At 45.1% G+C, this 19,878-nt stretch overlaps 1 protein-coding gene across 1 annotated transcript in view; it reads left to right on the forward strand.

The window, feature by feature from the left end:
• Window positions 1-19,878, forward strand: part of KCNAB1 (potassium voltage-gated channel subfamily A regulatory beta subunit 1) — a 216,812-nt gene that overhangs the window by 186,787 nt on the left and 10,147 nt on the right. Inside the window, exons 9-12 of the mRNA XM_045852084.1 lie at window positions 7,532-7,617; window positions 8,787-8,907; window positions 9,967-10,061; window positions 17,073-17,193. Of these exons, the coding sequence (XP_045708040.1) occupies window positions 7,532-7,617; window positions 8,787-8,907; window positions 9,967-10,061; window positions 17,073-17,193 (423 nt within the window). The remainder of the gene's footprint in view (window positions 1-7,531; window positions 7,618-8,786; window positions 8,908-9,966; window positions 10,062-17,072; window positions 17,194-19,878) is intronic.

Below are 19,878 nucleotides of genomic sequence, written 5' to 3' on the forward strand. Positions count from 1 at the left end.
ATATATAAGAAAAGTTTCACTAGGCTTAATCCACACAGCAGGTTAATTTCCTTGTTTATTTCTGCATGTATTTTGTAAATTATTCATCCTGGTATATTCACCAAGAAGAGTCAGGTTATTCAAAATCAGGTGTTCATGGAATGTCATCTGTGGCAAAGCAGAACAACTGGCAACACTTGCTTTGGGAGTTTTCTACGTCATCCTTGCTGGAGACAGTGCTTTTGTTTCCACCAGAGTCCTACATTGAAACCTAATACCCAATGTGATGCTAATAGGAGGTGGGGCCTTTGGTATTCGACCAGGTCATGAGGGCAGAGCCTTCATGACTGACATTAGTGTAGTTATAAAAGAGATCCCAGAGTGTCCCCTCACCCCTTCCGCCATGTGAGGACACAATGAGAAGCTGTCTATGATCTAGGAAGAGGGCTCTCACCAGACACAGAATCTACCTACGCCTTGACCTTGGATTTCCCAGCCTCCAGACTAAGAAATTAATATTTGTTGTTTGTCCCCTGGTATGTTTGTTATATGTCTATATAACAAAAGCTGACAACACAGCTTCCAGCTTCACAGGGGAAGAGATAAGTCAGGTATCTAGGAAATCTGCACAACCCTGGAATTTCAATTCACTTAGATCTGTTTATTTATTCACGTTTCTTTATTTGTTGCCTTGCTCCAGACATAATTTAAGGCAATGGGGTTTTTACTTACTCTCATTCTGGATGTCTCTAAATTAATTAGAACTTATTCTACTGTCCATAAACCTTACAGAATCTGGTATATGGAAGAAGAACACTGTATTCTTTACTTACCATGAATGCTACCTCTCTTTTATCAGGACAGAAATGGTCTAACTGTCATTTCATTACTACCATTTAGTGTTAACCAAACACAGGCTTACAAACTGATGTTTTGGAATCAGCAGGTTTTAGTAGGAAGTAGTGGGGACTATGTTCACATTACTTTGAAGCACAAGGTGTGATTTTATGATCTATATTCCACATAATTATTTGGAGCATTCGCCAGCAGTAGTTGGTCTGGTGAGCTGTTGGTCTCAGTGAGCTGTTGGGTGTAGTGATAAGAAGATTATAAAGAAATAAGGAGGAGAGAGTAGTTTTGAAAGACCAGAAAACTGTGCCTTTGCCTCAGTCAAGTCCCTTGGCCACTCTTATCTAAATGTGTGATGAACAGGCGCTCCCTCTCTAGGACTGAAGATGCCTGTGTGGTGAAGGAAGAAATATTAAAAGTATGCAGCATCCCACAGCCTCCCCCGCTGCAGGGAGAGCTGAACACGGAGTGAGTAGAGTCCCCAGGAGAGCCTGTGTGTGTGCTCAGAAGTCACAGCAAGTTCAGGCTCTTACTGGAGGGAGCTGCTCTTGTTTACAGGTTCTACAAATCAGATTTTCTGGAGTTTTATTCAGTTTGAGATAAGGTGAAAGATGGAGGCAGAGGGAGGCTTCATGGGGAGGTAGGGAAACGCCACAAACTCAGACAAGTCTGATTAAATTGTCTCTCAACCTTGGGGGTACTTACCGACCACTGTTTTTGCTCAGGGCCTTTGGACTTGGGGTAAAAGTGAGGCTAAAAGTGTTCCATTTCAGTAATGTGATGATACTAGTCCACATTCCGGAATAAGATTTGGAAACATCAAAGGCTCAGTTCAAACTGTCTGGGGTCAGGGAAAACCAGTATGTGGCAGAGCAGAGAGGTAGAGGACCATGTGCCCTTTGGGGGCGGGGCATCTCTCAGGGTAGCTGCAGGGTGAGGACAGTGCATTGTCCTTGGAGACATATAGCTCCACATGTGTCCCTTTGATCCTTTTGAATCTGGGCTGTTCTCAGACAGAATCATTTTGACTGACACCCTGACCCAGAAAGCTATTCCGTGTAGAGGAACACCTTGTGAGGATCACTCTTTCTCTAAGCTTCAACAGGTCCGATGCAGACACAGGCCACCTTTTGGCTCCCTTTTTCAAAGTGTCATCAGATTTGAGATCTTTCCTGGCAGAAGCAAAAAAGATAGCTCACATTTCTTGTCAAGCGCATCATGAACTGTGGTCATCGGCATATTACGTGCAAAGGGGTAGGTGCAACCACAAGGCATCACACATTCACAGATACACAGTGGGGTCAGTTACGTAAATACTCTGTTAGTTTTCTGTCCCCAGCCCACCCTCTCCCACAGTGTGCATTCCAAGACAACCGATCACAGAACTGCAGAGCTCGAAGTGGCCTTAGACACTGTCTCCTGAGAACTTGCCCAGATGCCTATCTTTCTGAGCCTCAGCTTCTTCATCAGGAAAGTGGGGGTTAAAATGTAACCCACCTAACGAGTTGTATAAAGATTTCTTATGTGTTCAGTTACTATCAATCTGCTCATTTGTGTTGAAGAAACTGAGATTCAGGAAGGTTGAACAATGTGCCCAAGTTAATGACAATGATGGGACATAAATGTCTCCTAAATCCTGGCATGCGCTCTGCAAGGTAAACGAAGCCAGGCTTTCCTTGGACACTCAGCAAGCCTTTACGGCTAACCGTGGTGTCACTTCCTTTGTGGGTATGAGTGTCATTCCTGCGAGAAGGATTGTCCTCTACCTCCAGACCCTCAGCTGGGCACTGAGGGAGGAGTCTCCAAGGCAAGATGATAAAGGACTGATAAAGAACCAAGAAGAAATGTCTAAGCCACAAAGAAGCATCATTAGAAACCAGCACCGCCACAAGCGTCTGAAGTTAATGAACAAGTCAAGTTTATATATACAAAGAACAAACAGCTGGTTTGGAGTAAAACTTGCGCCCAGGTCTAGATCTGTTTGTTTTTTATCAGTGTTCACAGTTCCTCTGGTGAAACCGAGCCTCCACGTTCTGCCCGCGCCCCAGCCGCCACCTTCCTTCCAGGAAGGAAGATCTGATGGCAGTGAGGCCGAACCGTGTCCATGACACTGCCAATAGTCAACGATTTTTGACCTCTAAAAATTCACAAAACCTAACATTTGTGAATTAATCTATAGCATGTTAGTGCTTTAAAGTAATGCTATTCTTGTTAGGGAACCTTCTTTCTTCTTTATTTTTTAGATTATGAAAGTATAATAACACACATTTATAGAAACTTAGAAAACTAGGACAAAATCACATAGTCCACTATATAGTTCAATCCAATCTCGGCATTTTGTAACTATATTTGAAATAGTTATAATTATTAATAACATTCGAGCTTTTAAGTATGCCTTAAAACAAGGGACTCCTAGCCTGTATTTCCTCCTCTAGTGAGAGGAGACTGCACTGGAAGGTGTCTAATGTTCCTTTTGTTTTTATTATTTCATGTCTTCGTGGCCAGGCGAACTCGAGTGCATTTTATGAAAACACTAATTTCTGCACATTTACCTTCAGTCCCTGGGGCTCACGCAGGGTAACTCTCCGCTCACAGCCTCCAAGGTTCTAGGGAGCGATTCCCCTGAACAGAGGTCTAATGCGAGCGACCATTTTTGGCATGAGAGACAATTAAAAAAATGTTTATCAACAAATTGTTTTCACTTAAAATAAAGTTTTATTAAGGCCGTTAGCTTAAAATACATATTTTAAAATATAGATGACCTACATTACTGAAAGGAGAATGCCAGCTTTTTTTTTTTTTGTAACTAAAATGTGAGAATCGGAGTCTACTTGAGAAGCAACAAGAAACAACCAGAACCACGTCCTGCTTCCTCGCTTCTCAGTTTGTGTTGCTCTTAGATTCACAGATCACTCTACACACCTCATGTCAGGTCAAGCTCGAAAGGGCTCCACAGGATCGATACCCTCCTCACTTTACCGCTGGGGACACAGAATCTTCGGAGAGGCAGAACTGACTTGTGGCATGCACAGACGGCCAGCTAGGTGCTGGGGCGCAGGGAGTGGGAGAGAGAGCTGCCTGCGGCCTGCAGGTTGAAGAACAGCAATGATGACTCCACCCTGGAAAGGAGTGTGCAGGGAAGATTTAACACGGGTTTTGGGTTTGGTGGTGGTTGTTGTTTTTTTGATAGTGTAGACAGTATTTCTCGAACTTTGAGATTTGAGAGCTAATGAAAATAATCCAAAGGCCCAGGCTCATTGAAGAGGGACAGGACCTGCACCTCTGTGTGTTTATCACCTTCCTCAGGTGATCCCGACTCATACCCAAGTGTGTGTGCACATGCACACGCACGTGCAAGAGTACATGCATGCCATAGTGACTACCAGTTTACACATCTACTAAAGCAAATAACTAACCTAAAGGTTAAATTGCAGCATGAAGCATTGAGATCGGATGAAAGAGCAGAAAGAATGGTGAGAGGAAGTTCATACCCACTGAAACGCCTTACTTGGGAATGTTATAAAGCGGTGGTTCTCAAACTTTGTTCTGCACCAGAATTGCTTGGAGGGCTGGTTAAAACAGACTGCTGGGCCCCTCCGGCCCCCAGATTTATAATTCAGGAGGTCTGGGGTGAAGCCCTAGGCTCTGCATCTCTAAGAAGTTGCCAGAGGTGGCTGCTGCTGCCTTGCTTGGGGAACATTGGTGTAGACGAGCACGGTGGTTCTCAGCCCTGCCTGCACCCTAGGCTCACGAGGGATGTGTTTTTAAAGCACCAGTGCCAGGCCTCAACTCCAGAGATTCCGATATAATAGAGTTTCGGTTAGTACAGTTCTGAGTGTAGTGTAATACTGAGCCTGGATAGTGCAGTTTTGAATGTGCAGTCAGGGCTGAGAACCCCTGGTGCTAGGGCTTCCTGGAAAAACAGGATAGTCACATTCAGTATTGGATTGCCAGATTTAATCAGGTTGTCTGTGTTCTTTCCCAGGAGCAGGTGAATGCAATGCACTAAGTGATCTTCCTAATGTCCTCCTGACTCAGAATCGATGCTCTGACTATACTTTTAAAATGCATTTCCATGCCGCACAAGTAAAACAACAGAAGTTAATTTTTTTCTCAACAATGCTGCCCTCTAGTGTCCCTAAATAGTAGAACCACGTAAAAACCCCCTCAGCCATCAGTATGGCAATTTCCTGTTAGCTAAACACTCGGGGGATTTTTCTCTGACATTTAAAAAAAATTAATGTGTGTTAAATTAAATTTTTCTTTCTGGCAACACGAATCTCCAACTGCAGCCTCTCAGTTCCCCCCTAATGTCTCCCTGAAGCCTCCTCCAGGGTAAGAATTCCTGGATTAAAGCTTTTACTACAAATGAAAGGAAACTGAAAATAAGAGCCTTGGTCCTTCCCTCTTTCCATACATTCTATTTTTAAATAATTCCTGGGGACAGTCATTGGGGCAGTGTGTGGTACTATCCATTAAAGTGGTTCTAAAAACACCTTTTTCCTCAGAACTCGTGAGAAGTGCTTTCACCCAATTAAGGCAAAATGAGAAGGAAAGAGAAACTTGGCTTAGTTCATTCAGCCCAGTTTACAATTTTTTTGTCATCTTTTGGCTCTTTTTCAAGTTGGAATACTGTGCTCAATAAACTACAAATCTTGCAATACTATATGGTTTACAAAGAAAACTATTTTGCTTCTGACAAAGGAATAGGACTCCCGGAGTTCTCCTTTCAGTATTCCACCCAGCTCGTCTCTGCGGGGTCAGAGGCCAAGCAGATGAGGGAGAAAGAAATTACCAACAACCCAAGTGCCTGTGGCATCGGACTTTCACGCATAGGGCCTTCCACACTCGGGACTATTTATTCTCTCCTCTTCCTCACTTCCCACACCCACCTCACTCTCACACGACTGATCGCTTATTGAGAGTAGGATTCCTCAAACAGGAGCTCCCGTGTCTTCCTGGGCGAGTCCTGCACACCTCTGGGGCCCACCAGCTGGCAGGAGAGTCCTTCCCACCCGACTGTTCCCGCCTCCATCTCATTCCCACGAGTCTCCCTCTCCCTTCCTTCTTCCCTGACCCGCGTCCCCAGTGTTCTGTGCTCATCTTACCTGATCACAGACTTAGGGAAAGGGGAGCATCTTGGGTTCGGTGTATTCTCTGTGAGCCTCAACAGTATTTACCCATATGTGGGATTCACCACAGTATCCCCACCACCCAGCGGAGCAGACACCTAATTAATACTGTCGGTTGAACGAACTCTTCCTTCTCGGCTGTGAATGGAACCGGAGGGGAAAGGAAAGGGAGCAGGACCCCCATGGAGATGTCCAAAAGGAGAGAATACCTCTGGGGCTTTCAACTTTCAGAAATGTTTATTACCATTTGCAAAATAACAGAAAATCTTTCATATAACTTTGTGTATCTAATTTGTTTTAAAAAGGGAAAATAAACTTCCTAGTTTCTATTGCTGAGTTATTTTAGTTTGCTTATAAACCAAATTCTATCTCTGTTGGGTAGACAATGGTGAAGAAAAACATTCCCATCTTCCCAAGAAAGAAACCAAGGGCAATTTAAAGTGGTTTACATAAACCAAGTGAGGAAGCTAAGACCCTAACCTTGCTGTCACATTCCAAACCCTGTTCCCTATCAATTTACACAGTGCTTGCTTGTGAGAAATCATATAAAAATACATCTACCACAACTCAACTTTGCAGCCAGGATTTGACTCTTCTGAAGGACATTGAATCCACAGGTACTACAGGGACCCAGAGAAGCTAAGGTCTGCAGCCCTTGAACATGTCAACTGACCTAGCATCCTCGGTGGTTGGCTGACCTGCTTTGTAGAAGAAATGCAACCGTGATTGTGACTTCTCACTCAGCTGAACTTGAAGCTCTCCGTGCTCTCTGGTTCTGCGCCACACCTGGCTGGTGCCCAGAGGCTGAGCTGCGCTCCACCTCTCTGGGGATTCAGTGTCCTGTTCAGGAAATGTGATGTCAAGCTGAAAGAGGCTGATGAGCAAACTGGGTGAGGCCATGAACAGGCCCCAGTGAAATCTATTACATCGGCGTCTTGAATAAAATTTGGTTCAAAGTGGTCAAGCACAAGGAGTGCCATTGTGGGCTGGGAGCCACTGTGGCTTCAGCTGTTTGTTCTTCATTTAATATGTTTATCTTTCTGCTAAATTCATGTCTGCTGAGTCACCTCTATTATACACCACGCTGTGTGAGGCCCAGCTCTACACATGCAACACACAAAGGCAGGCCTCCTATTCTCGATGACCTTCCATTCCACAAGGTCAAAACCCATGCTGTCTCTTCCTTCTCACATTAGTGAGCAAAGTACCCAGGTTCCGAAGGAGGTTAATCATGAGCTCTTTTATCAGGCCAGGAACCATGAGGCAATAAAAATAAAGGAAGAACTTAAAGTGCTCATTATGTTTTTAATATCATTTAGTGCTGCTGCTGCAAATGGAAATGGAAAGTCAATTTACCCAAAAGCACCACCAGCTTCCACACCATCAATATTTCATGGTAGACTATTATGTTGTCACCAATGTCAGAGCAATTATATTAATCAAACAAATACTTGGAAATATTTGGATTAAACATCCAAGCCTTGGCCGGGGCAGTGGGGGTGGCGGGGAAGACCACATAACTTTGCAAAGTAGAGAAGCTCATGAAATGCTCTCTGTTCGGCCTTCCACAGAAATTGTTCGAGCCATGACGCATGTGATAAACCAAGGCATGGCGATGTACTGGGGAACCTCGCGGTGGAGTGCCATGGAGATCATGGTAATTTCGTTTCCATCTTTGAATGGCCGTTGGGCATCTCATTGCAGGGATTATTGCACTTTGCTTTATTGCGCTTCACAGATACAATGTTTTTTACCAATTGAAGGTTTGTAGCAATCCCACAATCAAGCAAGTCTATTGATGCCATTTTTCCAACATCACCTGCTCACTTCGTGTCTCTGTATGACCTTTTGGTAATTCTCACAATATTTCAAACTTTTTCACTATTATTACATTTGTTCTGGTGATCTGTGATCAGTGATCTTTGATGTTACCACCCACCAGCTAAAGGATTACTTCTTGCTGAAGGCTTAGATGATGGTTAGCATTTTTAAGCAATAATGTATTTTTTAATCAAGTTATGTGCATTTTCTAGATGTAATGCTATTACACACTTAATAGACTACAGAATAGTGTGAACCTAACTTTTATAAGTACTGGGAAACCGAGCATTTGTGTGCCTCACCCTACTGTGAGGTTCACTGCATTACAGCTGTCTGGAGCAGAAGCTGCAGTGTCTCTGAGGTGTGCCTGCACTGGTCTTCAGATGCCACGTGTAAATCACAAGACCTCTTGTAATCTTTCCTCACAGTCACTGTGGCCCTAGAACTCTACAGTCAATGCTATCATTACAGAGAAGGATACGGAGGCTGGACCTCATCAGCTCGGAGCACAGCAGGGAGGGTTGATCTCTAAAAGGAATCATATTTTACTGTTTTTGGTGGTAAAAGAGTAAGTTAAATTTCTTAGCTAATGAGATATATGAACACGATAGTCTAGTTTTTTTTTAAAAACTCTATTTTAAAACTGTACTATTTTTCACGTGCTAATGAGAGGTTATCTGTAGGTATTAGTCCAAGTTTCATTGTTTTGGAAACCTAAAAACAGGCAAACCTCATTTTCCTTATCATGGTCCGTAAGTCACACTTGGACCAATTCACCCTGGGCTGGACTCAGCCCAGGGCCTCCTGAAGAATAGTAAGGGTTACCTGCGTTTCGTATTGCCCTTAGTGAAACTGATGCTTACAACTCGGCTTATTATTTTGCATCATACGTGTTTCTTGGTTTGTACTGATTTTGCTGCAATGAAAATTTCTCATGCATATGAATCACAGGGCCGTCTTATTTCTCATCAGTATAAACCCAGCTGCAATCTTATTTCTCCCTAGGAAGCCTATTCTGTAGCAAGACAATTCAACATGATCCCTCCAGTGTGTGAACAAGCTGAGTACCACCTTTTCCAGAGAGAGAAAGTAGAGGTTCAGCTACCAGAGCTCTACCATAAAATAGGTAATTTTCTCAATCAAATTTACTGATGACTTTTTAACAATAGGAGGCCCAGTGATCTGGAAAAAGAGTCACTGAAATGCTTTCCTAAATGCCCCTCATTAACCCGGGGATGGGAGAGCTATGCATTCCAGAGACTGCAGACGAATCAAATGGGCGTATGTGCAAACAGGGCGGCTACAGCACATTGTGACTGGTGCATAAGCCGTACTCAGCAGGTGTTCAAAAAATGCATACAGAATGAAGGGAAGAAACAGTAAATAAACTCAATTTTCATAGGGTGCTTGCTGTAGCCAAAACATGAGTGGATTATGATTAGCTTTTCAAAAAAACATGGATATAAACATCTGTCTCCCACTCTGTGCCTGGAGCAGAGTCAGACCGGAGGGATTCCAGAGCAGCTCACAGGCCAGGCTCTACGTGTTTGTGTAAGCGGATAGAATGATTGCAAAGAGAGAGGGGAAATACATGCACAAGACATACACAAGAATTCTGGACCTCAGAAAAAACATGAGAAAGCCACATTTTCAGGCTTATTTATTTTTTCTTAAAAAGTTTCCAGAGATAACTTTCCTCCTAAGAAAGAGGTTTATATGAGCAGGAAAATGTTGGGTGAGGGAGAAACAGGATAAAAAAAAATTTCAACAGTAGCAACTCTTACTATTGCTAACACTTACTGTGTGTTTAGCATGCACTAGGCATTGTGCATCTGGTATGTGCCAGGCACCATTTGGAACTGAGTGGTCAAGCAGAGCGCTGCATTTCCATGCAAGTAAAAGTGTTTGTGTCTGAGTGTAAAAAGAAACGTAAAGTTTGTAGGTGAATAAGCCACCTTTCCAGGCTTGTTTATAAGGCCCATTCCCTATAACTGACTCTGCCTGTGTAATTGGTTTATAAAAGCACAGTTTATAAATGTCTAAACTTTAATAAGGATGTATGCTGACATTCGTGCTTCCTATCTGCCCAGCTTCTTCCCATAACTAGCGAAGTCCCGCTTGAACACCCCCACACCTTTGATTCCATTCGCAACAAGCAGCTTTGTAAGCTGTTTTTCTCCTGTAGGAGTTGGAGCGATGACCTGGTCCCCACTTGCCTGTGGAATCATCTCAGGAAAATATGGGAACGGGGTACCTGAAAGCTCCAGGGCGTCTCTGAAGGTATTTCCCTCCACCTCTAGGAGAGAGTCTGGGGGTGGGAGACAGGGTTGCAGAGAGGAGGGAAGATGAATCAGAACAGCGGTGCAGCAGCCGGTGGCTTCCGGCTGACGCACAGCGTGGCCTTGGCCGGGAGAGGTCCCTGAAGCAGGCTCCAGCCCTTCCCAGTCTGCCGGCACAGACACCTCTCCTCCTCTGCAGCCTGGCGGCAAAGCCCAATGACCTGGTGGGACTCCTGGAGCGCGAATCCCTACACTGTTCTTTATGCTTATGTTAAAAAAAAGGCATTTCAAACTGAAAAAATGTAAAAATCCCTTTCCTATGTAAGGAGGATCTAACTTCACTTTTCTTGACAAGACAAAATGTAAGCCACAGAAATTTAATCCACATGGGACCAACCGGTTGCAGCTGAGCGAGGTTGTAGGGTGGCTGATGTTTTCACCGCGTGGGGGGGGAGGGTCAGAAGGGGGCACTCAGAGCAAACACACAGCCACGCCCTTGTCACTGGGGCTCAGGGCTGGTGTTCAGAGGTCCGCTCTGGCCTCGAAGTCCTGTGGCTTAAATTCTTTCCTGCAGCATAAAGATATTCAAGATCATTGGCATAAAATTGCCTCTATTCAGAACATCTTGATGCTTAATTTATTGGAGAGTACTCCAAACATCGCTCCTTATTAATAACAACATGTTTGTTTTTAAAAACGTATGAGAATGTGTAATAACATTAGAATCACAAATTACTCTGTAGTATCGGGAGAGAGAATCCGTGCATTTTCAAAATCCAGATAGGCCCCGCGCCCCACAGAGGCAGCAGAAGCCTGAAAGCCGCTTGCCTCCATCAGCACAAAGTCAGTGGGAGGTCAGCTCAAGTTCGGCCCAAACCAGTAGCCCTTTCATCCGTGTGGCTGGGACCGCATGTGCTTCCCTAATCAGAACCATCTTAAGGTCTGCCACTTTCCTTTCTGCCCGTAACAGTTGCCCTGTTTGTTCTAAACAAACAGTTGGCTTGTTTGTTCTAAAAAATAATACAATATAAGCATGATGGTCCTATTTCTAGTTTTGCATTATCACAAATGTAATTACACTAGAATATGAAATATGGTCTTGCTTCTAAACATGGAAGATTGTTCTGAACCAAGTCTGAATAAGTCAGCAGAGAAAAACTAAGAAACAGTTTAGGGAAGATGGTATAAAAGGCAAGAAGAGAGTGAAGAAGGAAGGGAAGCATTGAAAATAGCAATTTTATTGAGCACCTACTATGTGCCAAACACTGGGCTAAGAGTTTTTATTCATCTCCTTTTACCCTCACAAAGACAAATGGATAGAGATGGATATTAGTCAGTGGCAGCTAAGCATGTGGCCTGACATTCTTTCAAAGACTTTCTAAAAAGCTCAAAGTACTCCCATGTTTATGTTGGGGATTTGTTCTCAGACTATCCTTACAAGGCTTTTTCCAGATGTAGAGCTGAGCGCAAAGAGGTTGGATACCGATCCAAGAGCGTAAACTCATAGTAGAGAAGGTTGCCGTGGGAACTCAGGTCTCCTGGCACTCAATTTATCTCCCCCAAACCCAGTTTTTGAAAGAAGAGGTGGCTACCCTAGATTTGGAGTGTAAGATTGGCTAACCCCCATCACCATTTGAGAAAAGCTTACAGACAGCTGGGGAAAAAAAACAATGTTCACAAATGCACTAACCAAAGGAGAAAGAAAAAAACAAGAAGGCGTATCATAGATACAAAGCCCAAAAGCAACTCAGAAAATATTTCTATTTTTGACTTTTATAAAGTCAGCTCAACATCTATTTTGAAACATCCTTAATGATAACCATTAAGGGCTCTCAGCAGGTGAAAGGCAGCCTATCCTATAGCACACTTTTTAGAGTTCCAAAGACACTTGAGGCTTCCTAAAGGGTCAGCCTGAGTGTTTCCTGGACTAACAGAGGTGCACATAGAAAAGCCACTCAAGTGGGGCGGCGGTGGGGGGTGGGGGGGATAGCAAGTATCAGGGCAGCCTTAGGAGTGAATGAGAATGCTAATAGTAAAATACAAAAAAAACAAATTTAATAGAGAGAGCTAAGCACATAGATAAATGAGTTGCCAACTTTCACATACCCTCTTCCCCCCAAAATAGAATGACTGATGTTTCAAACTGGCTATTGTAAGACACACCAATAAAATGAAGGTGCTGATATTTTGTGTCTGCTGTAAGTATAGAATTGTATTGGAGGGATAAATTAACCCCGTACAACAAACACTTTTATTTTAGAAAGTAATACTACCCAGGAGGATTCTGGGAGGCTGCTATAAAACCTAAGGGAATCTATCCTCACTCCCAAAACCTGCCCCTCCTTCCCGGTTAACAGCGCCTCCACCCACCCACGTGGTCAGAAGCCAAGGCTGTGCCCTGTCAAGCTGCCTCCTCCCCTCCCTCGCCCTGTCCCATGGGGCAGCCGTCCCCCAGTCTGCGCCCTGACCCGCTGCGCTCCGTCCTGGGCAGCCTGGGTTCGGACCTTCATCGTTCCTTTCCTGGTTTGCTGCGGTAACCCCCTCTCTGCACTCTCTGAATTTCCTTCCCCTCTTCTCAACTGCTGTCCCTGTGGCCAATTACATTTCTAAAAAATTGATCTGACCATATGATGACCCTGCTTAAAATTCTTTAAAGACTTCCCAATCACTGCTTACAGGACAGAACCCAAGCCCCACAGAAAAGCATTCAAGGACATCCCCTTGGGATCTAAGTCGGGCTCATTTTTCTGTTCTTGTCCCTCCCCGATTGTATCACTTTGTTTTCCACCCAAACGCACTGGACTCCCTTTGGCCTCCCAGAAACGCCCTTCTTTTCATCCTGCTGTGGAAGTTCTCCTCATCTCCAAAGACAGAGCTTGGTTGTCTGTGTAGCCTGTCCTCACTTTATAAAACAGTTATTTGCACCTTCTTCTATTATTCCATAAACGCTTCTTACAGAGTCAGAATTCTCTGGATGCAGGCAGTAGAACTCAATTCAAACTAATGTAATCAAAGAAGGGGACCACTCAGACGCTCCTGGGGAAGGCCTAGTGGAGACGGCTTCAGGGGCGACCCCTCCGCAGGCTTGCACGTTGTCAGGACTCGGTCTCCTCGGTCTCTCTCTCTCTCTCTCTCTCTGCACTGGGTGTCACTGTCTTCTACCGAAAGTAGGTGTTCTCCACGAGGCCGGCAGCAGGAAAGCTGATGATTGCAGACTTATACCCTGAAAGCCATGAAACCTGAGAGAATAGAGATACTTTATTTATCAGTTTCAGTCAAGAAAAGACTGACCAAGGTTGGGTCATGTGCCAACCTGTTAGACCGACGACAGTGGAAAAAAAGATAAGGCGCTGTCATTTCCTCACATCATCTCCTTGGTCGGGTATTTCCCACGGGGAGGTGGCACAGACATGGGCTCTGAGGAAATCACTGAGAGGGACACCCAACTACAACACACTGCTCAGTGACTTGAGACTATTTCTAGGAAAGACACTGAAACTTGACTCATGTACCCCATCACAGAGCCTGGCACATAATAAATGCTCAGTAAATGCTTGTGGAATGAATGCAGTGAGCCATAAATAGAAGATCAACAAAGTGAGCGAGAGACCAGGTATGTAGCTTCTTTTAAATAGAAAGTCTAGAAATGAAAAGTGCCATGAGACTTAGGAGCAGCTCCCCTCAGTTGTTAGCAAAACACCTTATAGAAAAATCACAAAAATGTGCACCCCTCTGTCAAAGGGAAATAGGCAACGTGCGAAGCTCAGTGAATCCAAGCTGGGGGAGAGGGGCTGTCCGGGTACTTACCGCAGGTGTTCACGTTAAGGAACTAAGGATATTGCATAGCACGGTCTCATTTCAGGAAATTTTTTGTTTGTTTGTTTTTTAAAGATTTTATTTATTTATTTTTAGAGAGGGAAGGGAGGGAGATAGAGAGAGAAACATCAATGTGCAGTTGCTGGGGGTTATTGCCTGCAACCCAGGCATGTACCCTGGCTGGGAATCGAACCTGCAACACTTTGGTTCACAGCCCACGCTCAATCCACTGAGCTGTGCCAGCCAGGGCTTCAGGAAATTTTTTAGCTCCAGCACTTTCCCTAGTGATTTCAACCTCACTAGTGAAGACTTTGCTGCTCTTTGGAGCCAAAGAATTTGATGTTTAATCAGAAAAATCAATGATCTTGGATGACAAAGTGTTCTAGACGAGACCCAGAGGTGAAACGTGACTGCCACTATCCGTGGCTTCGTAGTGGCTGTCTGAGTTCCAGCCCGGGGTCATTGACAACCAGCCGGGGCCGCTCAGGGCCAGTCTCACAGACTGTCGCCTGTCCGGTGTCAGTCCCTGTAAAATGCAGACCCATGGGTCACAGTCGCAGCACTGGGAGGCAGCAAAGAAATGAGCATGAGGAAAACTTGAGAAAATACTGTGACTCGCAGATACAAGTAGTGGCCCACTGACCTGTGGAGAAAAGCTCTTCCCATTGTCCCTTTGGCTAACAGGTATTCTCTGCTCCATGCGGGGCTCCGTGCTGAGTGCTGAGGGCACAGGGGTGAGTGGGGCAGCCTCGGCCCTTGCGGAGTAACATGGGGGCTCGTCAAGAGACCGGCAGTGAAAGGGTGCATTAGGGACCAACGGGGAGCCCACCAGCACTGTGGACTCATGCAAGACTTCCGGCAAGGCAAAGCTGCATGCCTGAAGGTGGGGGTGCTCAACCCCTGGTTTCTCAGGTTCCTCTCCCCAGGCCGTGTGGGCTGGCCCCTCCTCTGCCAACCAGTGTCAGGACCGGAGATGCTGAGATGGATAAGAACCTCCCCCTGCCTTCCTCTTAGAAAGAAATATCAACACACAGTCAAATCACTGCAGCAATGGGGTGAGCAATATAATAGGGCTGGAAGAGGAAATTTCATCTTTTGATTCATAGATTATTGCCCAGTCTACAAGCTGGTTTCTTACTGTGCACAACCACATCCACTGCCAACCTTCTCAAACAGTGGTTTGTTTCCATAGTTAATTAATATTTTAATTAAGCCTCACCTCTTAACATTTTCCCCCTTGTAAAGCAGGTAAAGCTATTTATTTCCAAAGCACTTTTGTTTCCTTTGGTAGGAGGAAAGCAATGTAAATCCTATGCATCTACTTTTTTAAAAACGCTAACCTCCTTGTCTTCCAATAGTTAAACAACAGTGAGGTTGACAGTGTTGAAGTGGAGAGAGAGTGATTCCACAACTGAGTATCTGACATGCGTCACTTTTGGAAGCCTGCCTCTAGCAGGGCGTTATGCTGGTGCACGCGAACACACACACACACACACACACACACACACACACACACAGTAAACAACCTGTAACTCGATCCCCAGGGTAAAAATGCATTGCACAAACTATTTGAAAAATGGATTCCCGTAGATTGATAAGTAAACCAACCACTCTTTATGTGTGTGGTATATGCTGAACCCTCAGGAACTCTCTTAGTTATAATAAAAAGTAATTGTTCAAAAAGCATCCACCAATTGGTTTTCAATCCTTTTAAAATCTGCATGATATTCAGACACTGGTCCTGTGAAGGGCATTGTGAAGGGAGGCCTGGTGATGTTTTCCCCTTTGGGGACAGCACGAGGAAGCTCAGGGCTCTCGGCACACCCAGCACCCCGCTCAGGGGAGACTGCTGGGCCCCGGCCTCCCACTCATGGTCATAACTGTGCACCTCATCACTGTTGGCAGCGGCTGTGGTCTGCAGGCCACCCTTCCTCCCGGAAGAAGCAGAGGTTTCCCAGGGCTGAGGCTGGGGAAACAGCCAGAGGCTCCAGTGAGGAGCCAGGCCCCGAGCCTTTGAGAGGTCAGAGACGCACAGAACTGGGGTGGCTTGCCCTTTCTCTCTTTCACATCTGCAAAACCGTTCCCCAAGATCATAACAAAACCGACTGTGGTTCCCCTGTTCTTTGGAAACACTGTCTTAGAATTGGGTGGGGGGGCGCGGGGGGAGTACTTTAAAAACAAAAGCCAGCTGCCTGTTGAAATGTGGGCGAGTGCCGGTGACAACAACCGCAGAGCCCGCAGCTGCCGCCTTGAGGAAGGGGACGGGCTGTTGCGGCCCTGGTGTCGCAACGACACACAATGCAGAAAGTCCACGCGGCCCCACGCAGGATGGGTCTCATTATTTTCACTAAAACAGGCCAGCAGACTCTTAACAAATATTCTTTTCCTTGGGGTGTTGGAGCTTAATGCTAGCTTTGTGTGGAAGAGTCTATTGTTCCCTACATCCTAGTAAGAGCAGAACCTTCTGGAAAGTAGGCCACTGAGAAGTTTTAAAGATTTTTCTCCTCGTATTTAGGAAATCAGTCTCGCTCTGCAGTCTACACATCAGGGTCAGTCAATTCTCATAGGTTTTAAAGAATAGTTTCCCATTTTGAGTTTCTTTACCTTTTTAAGTTTCATTACACATTTGGGAAAGTCTTTTGTCACTTGAAAAGCTTAAAAATGTGCTTGATTCCTATCAGTGACACCACGTGTACTGCCAGGAAGGAACCAGCAAGCTCATAGTAAAGCCCCATCACAAGAACACGGGACTGGGAATAAAGGGAAGGCAAGAAAAAGGGAGTTATAACACGGACGTAAGATAACAGCTTCCTCTGAGCAGGGAGCTAGATGCCCAGCTTTCTTGAGGAAAAGGACATGTACTAGACCTTGGTGAAATGTAAATGCTTTTTTTTTTTTTCCTTTGGCTACCTTCTAAAATCAGGCTAGTTCAATAAGAAACACCATTTCTCCCACTTAGCAAACTGGGCATAATTGATTACGTCAGGACTTCAACCACTGTGGTGCATGTTGATGGCTGTCTGTCTTGAGCCCGTAAAGGAGGAGCAAGACCGCGAGGAACGTCTCTTCTCGCCTGCGGCCCAAGGCAGGGAGATGCGGGGATTCACCGGGATGCTCTTCTAGTTCATGGAATTAGCAGGCTCTGACATCAAGCCCCTACCAGACTTGAACGTTCCAATGTTCTTTTCATTCCTAGTGCTACCAGTGGCTGAAGGAAAGAATTGTGAGTGAAGAAGGGAGGAAACAACAAAACAAGCTGAAAGACCTCGCGCCCATCGCTGAGCGCCTGGGCTGCACGCTCCCCCAGCTGGCTGTGGGTAAGGCAACGCCCCCCGGGGCGGGGCTCTGCCGGAGCCCAGACGGTACCGGACCGTTCCCTCTGCTTGGCCCCCACCCACACCATGACAAAATATCTGTTGTAGGGCAGACTGATCTCTGGAGCTTAAATTCCTGGTTAAAACTATTTAAAACAGGGTTTTCGAAGCTCCCCAGAATTTTCTATGAGCTAAAAACTGTTTGCCCTTCCCCTCTCCCTTATAACACAGTGCAAAGGAGAACGCGTGCGTGAAAACGCACTCATCCGCACTCCCAGTGTCGGGTGAGACCATCTGAACCGTGCAGGGACATCCACTGCCTCTGGCTCAGTTTCCATCCCTGTGGAAGGTTAGGCAAAGGGGGTGAGAGGCTGGGACGCCGGCCTTGGGCGGGCTGCGGGGGAGGCCCACGGCCACGTGGGAAGCCTGTCCTAGAGGAGCAGCTTCACCCTGAAACTCCCAAGGGGCCGTAGACACTGCTCTTCTAGACTGTGACGTCGATGAAAGGTCACGGTCACTGGTAACAACTGAAAACCTCATGCACCAGCACTGTCCGATAGAAGTATAGCATGAGCCACATATTTAACTTTCAGCGTTCCAGTGGCCATATTCAAAAAGGCAAAGGGACATAGGCGAAATTAATTGTGCAAAAGGATTTTATTTAACCCCAGATAGCCAACATATATCACAACTATAAAAGTAATTGAGATCTTTTACACTGTTTTTCATACTAAGTCTTCAAAATCTGAAGTGTGTTTGACACCAACAGCACATCTCCGCGCAGCCCGACCACGTCTCAGGTGTTCGACAGGCACTGTGGCTAGTGACGCCCAGGAAGGCATTTGGACTTTCAGTTTCCTTGCTGGGGGAGATTTGCCAGGCTCTGTGACAAACGCTTTCTGCCACTATCTCGTCCCCTTAATGGTCGAAACGATCCTAGGGGCCAAGTGCTATCACAAACCCTACTGCACAGATGTTAATGGAGCATCTGCTGTTATTACCTCCACTTTACAAAGAAACTGAAGATAAAGAATTCATGTGGTAGCTGGTGTTACCAGACTCAAGGAGTTCGCAGCTCCTTGAGTCTGGGACACGGTTGTCACAAGGTCGTTTTATTTCCTGGCAGCACATAAAGGAGACAAGGGATTCATATCCAAAGCTGTTTCCGGAAGGGAGAGTTAGCCATTGCTTATGTACCCTATTTGGTCAATCACACGGTTTCAATTGCCTATACTCACTGGGTTGGGTTACTGCCACACGCATCCTGTTTACAGCTGGCTGTGAAATACTGTGCTACATTCTCACATACAGCAAGAAGAGCATTTGCAATAGTAAGGAGGGCCCAGACCTTGAGACCGTTGTCCTAGCTAACACTGTGGGAAAAGAATAAAATAGTGGTACAGTCTAGGAAAAAAAAATTCCTAAGGATTAAGAAATAGCAGGAATTGGGAAAAATCAGGTACAGTGTCCTAATGAGATTTTTTAAAAGAACTTAAGATAAGTCCTAGACAAATAAAATAATGTGATAGAATATTTGCCAGGTGCTTGACCCTTCTGAGGCTGGAAGGCCAGGAAACAGTAGCTGCCATTAACAGGAAATGGAAATGGGAGACGGAAAGACGGAAATGGGAGGTGATTGTGGGGGTGGGGGGAGAATACCGTTCACCGAAGTACATAGATAACTGCTGCTTTAATCCTTCCTTAAAGAAAAAAGAATATATGTAATGTGATTAGTTAGCATCCCTACAGCTGAGATAAACACAGTAAAAAATATTAGTTATTTGACCATCAGCAAGTTCTTTAACATGCTGTCAATTTTCTCACCTGTAAAATGGGTATAATAATACATACCGTACACACTTGTTGGCTAAAGGGAAATTACATATGTAAAGCAAAGAGTAGGTGCTCTTTGTAGTAACTGTAACGATGATGATGAGAATGAGGATGTGTTTTGTGAAGAATTAAGACACCCTGGACCCGAAACTGAGTCTACCCGTAGCCATGACATGTGGTCAAAGGAATAGGCACAAAGAGCAATACTTATTCCAGGAACAGTCAGAAACACGGTTTTTAGGCAGTAGCATGAAAGTGAGTATTAAATTTAACTCTGAAGGAGTCGGAAATTGTCTCTCTAAAGAGGAAATCTTTACAGGATTTAGACTTGCACTAGATATTAGATATCTACAATAGACCCTCTCTAGAGAATCTGAGTTTAAATTAAAACATGCTTTGTTTCTCCTTTTCCTCTCCGTGTGCCCCCAGATGTCTATCTTGCCAGTCATTTTTTTTATTCTTTATAAACAAGTAATTTTGTTTTTAACCACAGAACTCTCAAACCAAGAAAGGAATTATTCCAGGCATATTACCTTTGACCTGCTAGAGGGTGTGGGGGAGGGGAATCCTCCAGCAGGAAACAAACTGCTTGAAGCCAACTGCTCTCCTGTCCTGCACCTGCACCGCAGCCAGCATCCACACCTTGCTGGGCAAGAGCCAGGCTGGATTGCCTGCTTGGTCACACTTGGTTAGATGCTAATTATCTACAGTCATCTGCACGTGCTGCCTCTGCTGCTAGCCAGTTCTGCCCGGTAGGGTCTCTTATACGCTGCAGGCCAGCGTGGGGAATTGGCTGTGGCTGATACCAAGCAGCTTGTGGGCAATGATTTTCTCCGTATCCTGCTTTCCCCTCAG

Source organism: Phyllostomus hastatus, unplaced genomic scaffold (assembly GCF_019186645.2).
Source record: "Phyllostomus hastatus isolate PE091 unplaced genomic scaffold, TTU_PhHast_1.1 phas_contig_86, whole genome shotgun sequence".
Taxonomy (NCBI): Eukaryota; Metazoa; Chordata; class Mammalia; order Chiroptera; family Phyllostomidae; genus Phyllostomus; species Phyllostomus hastatus.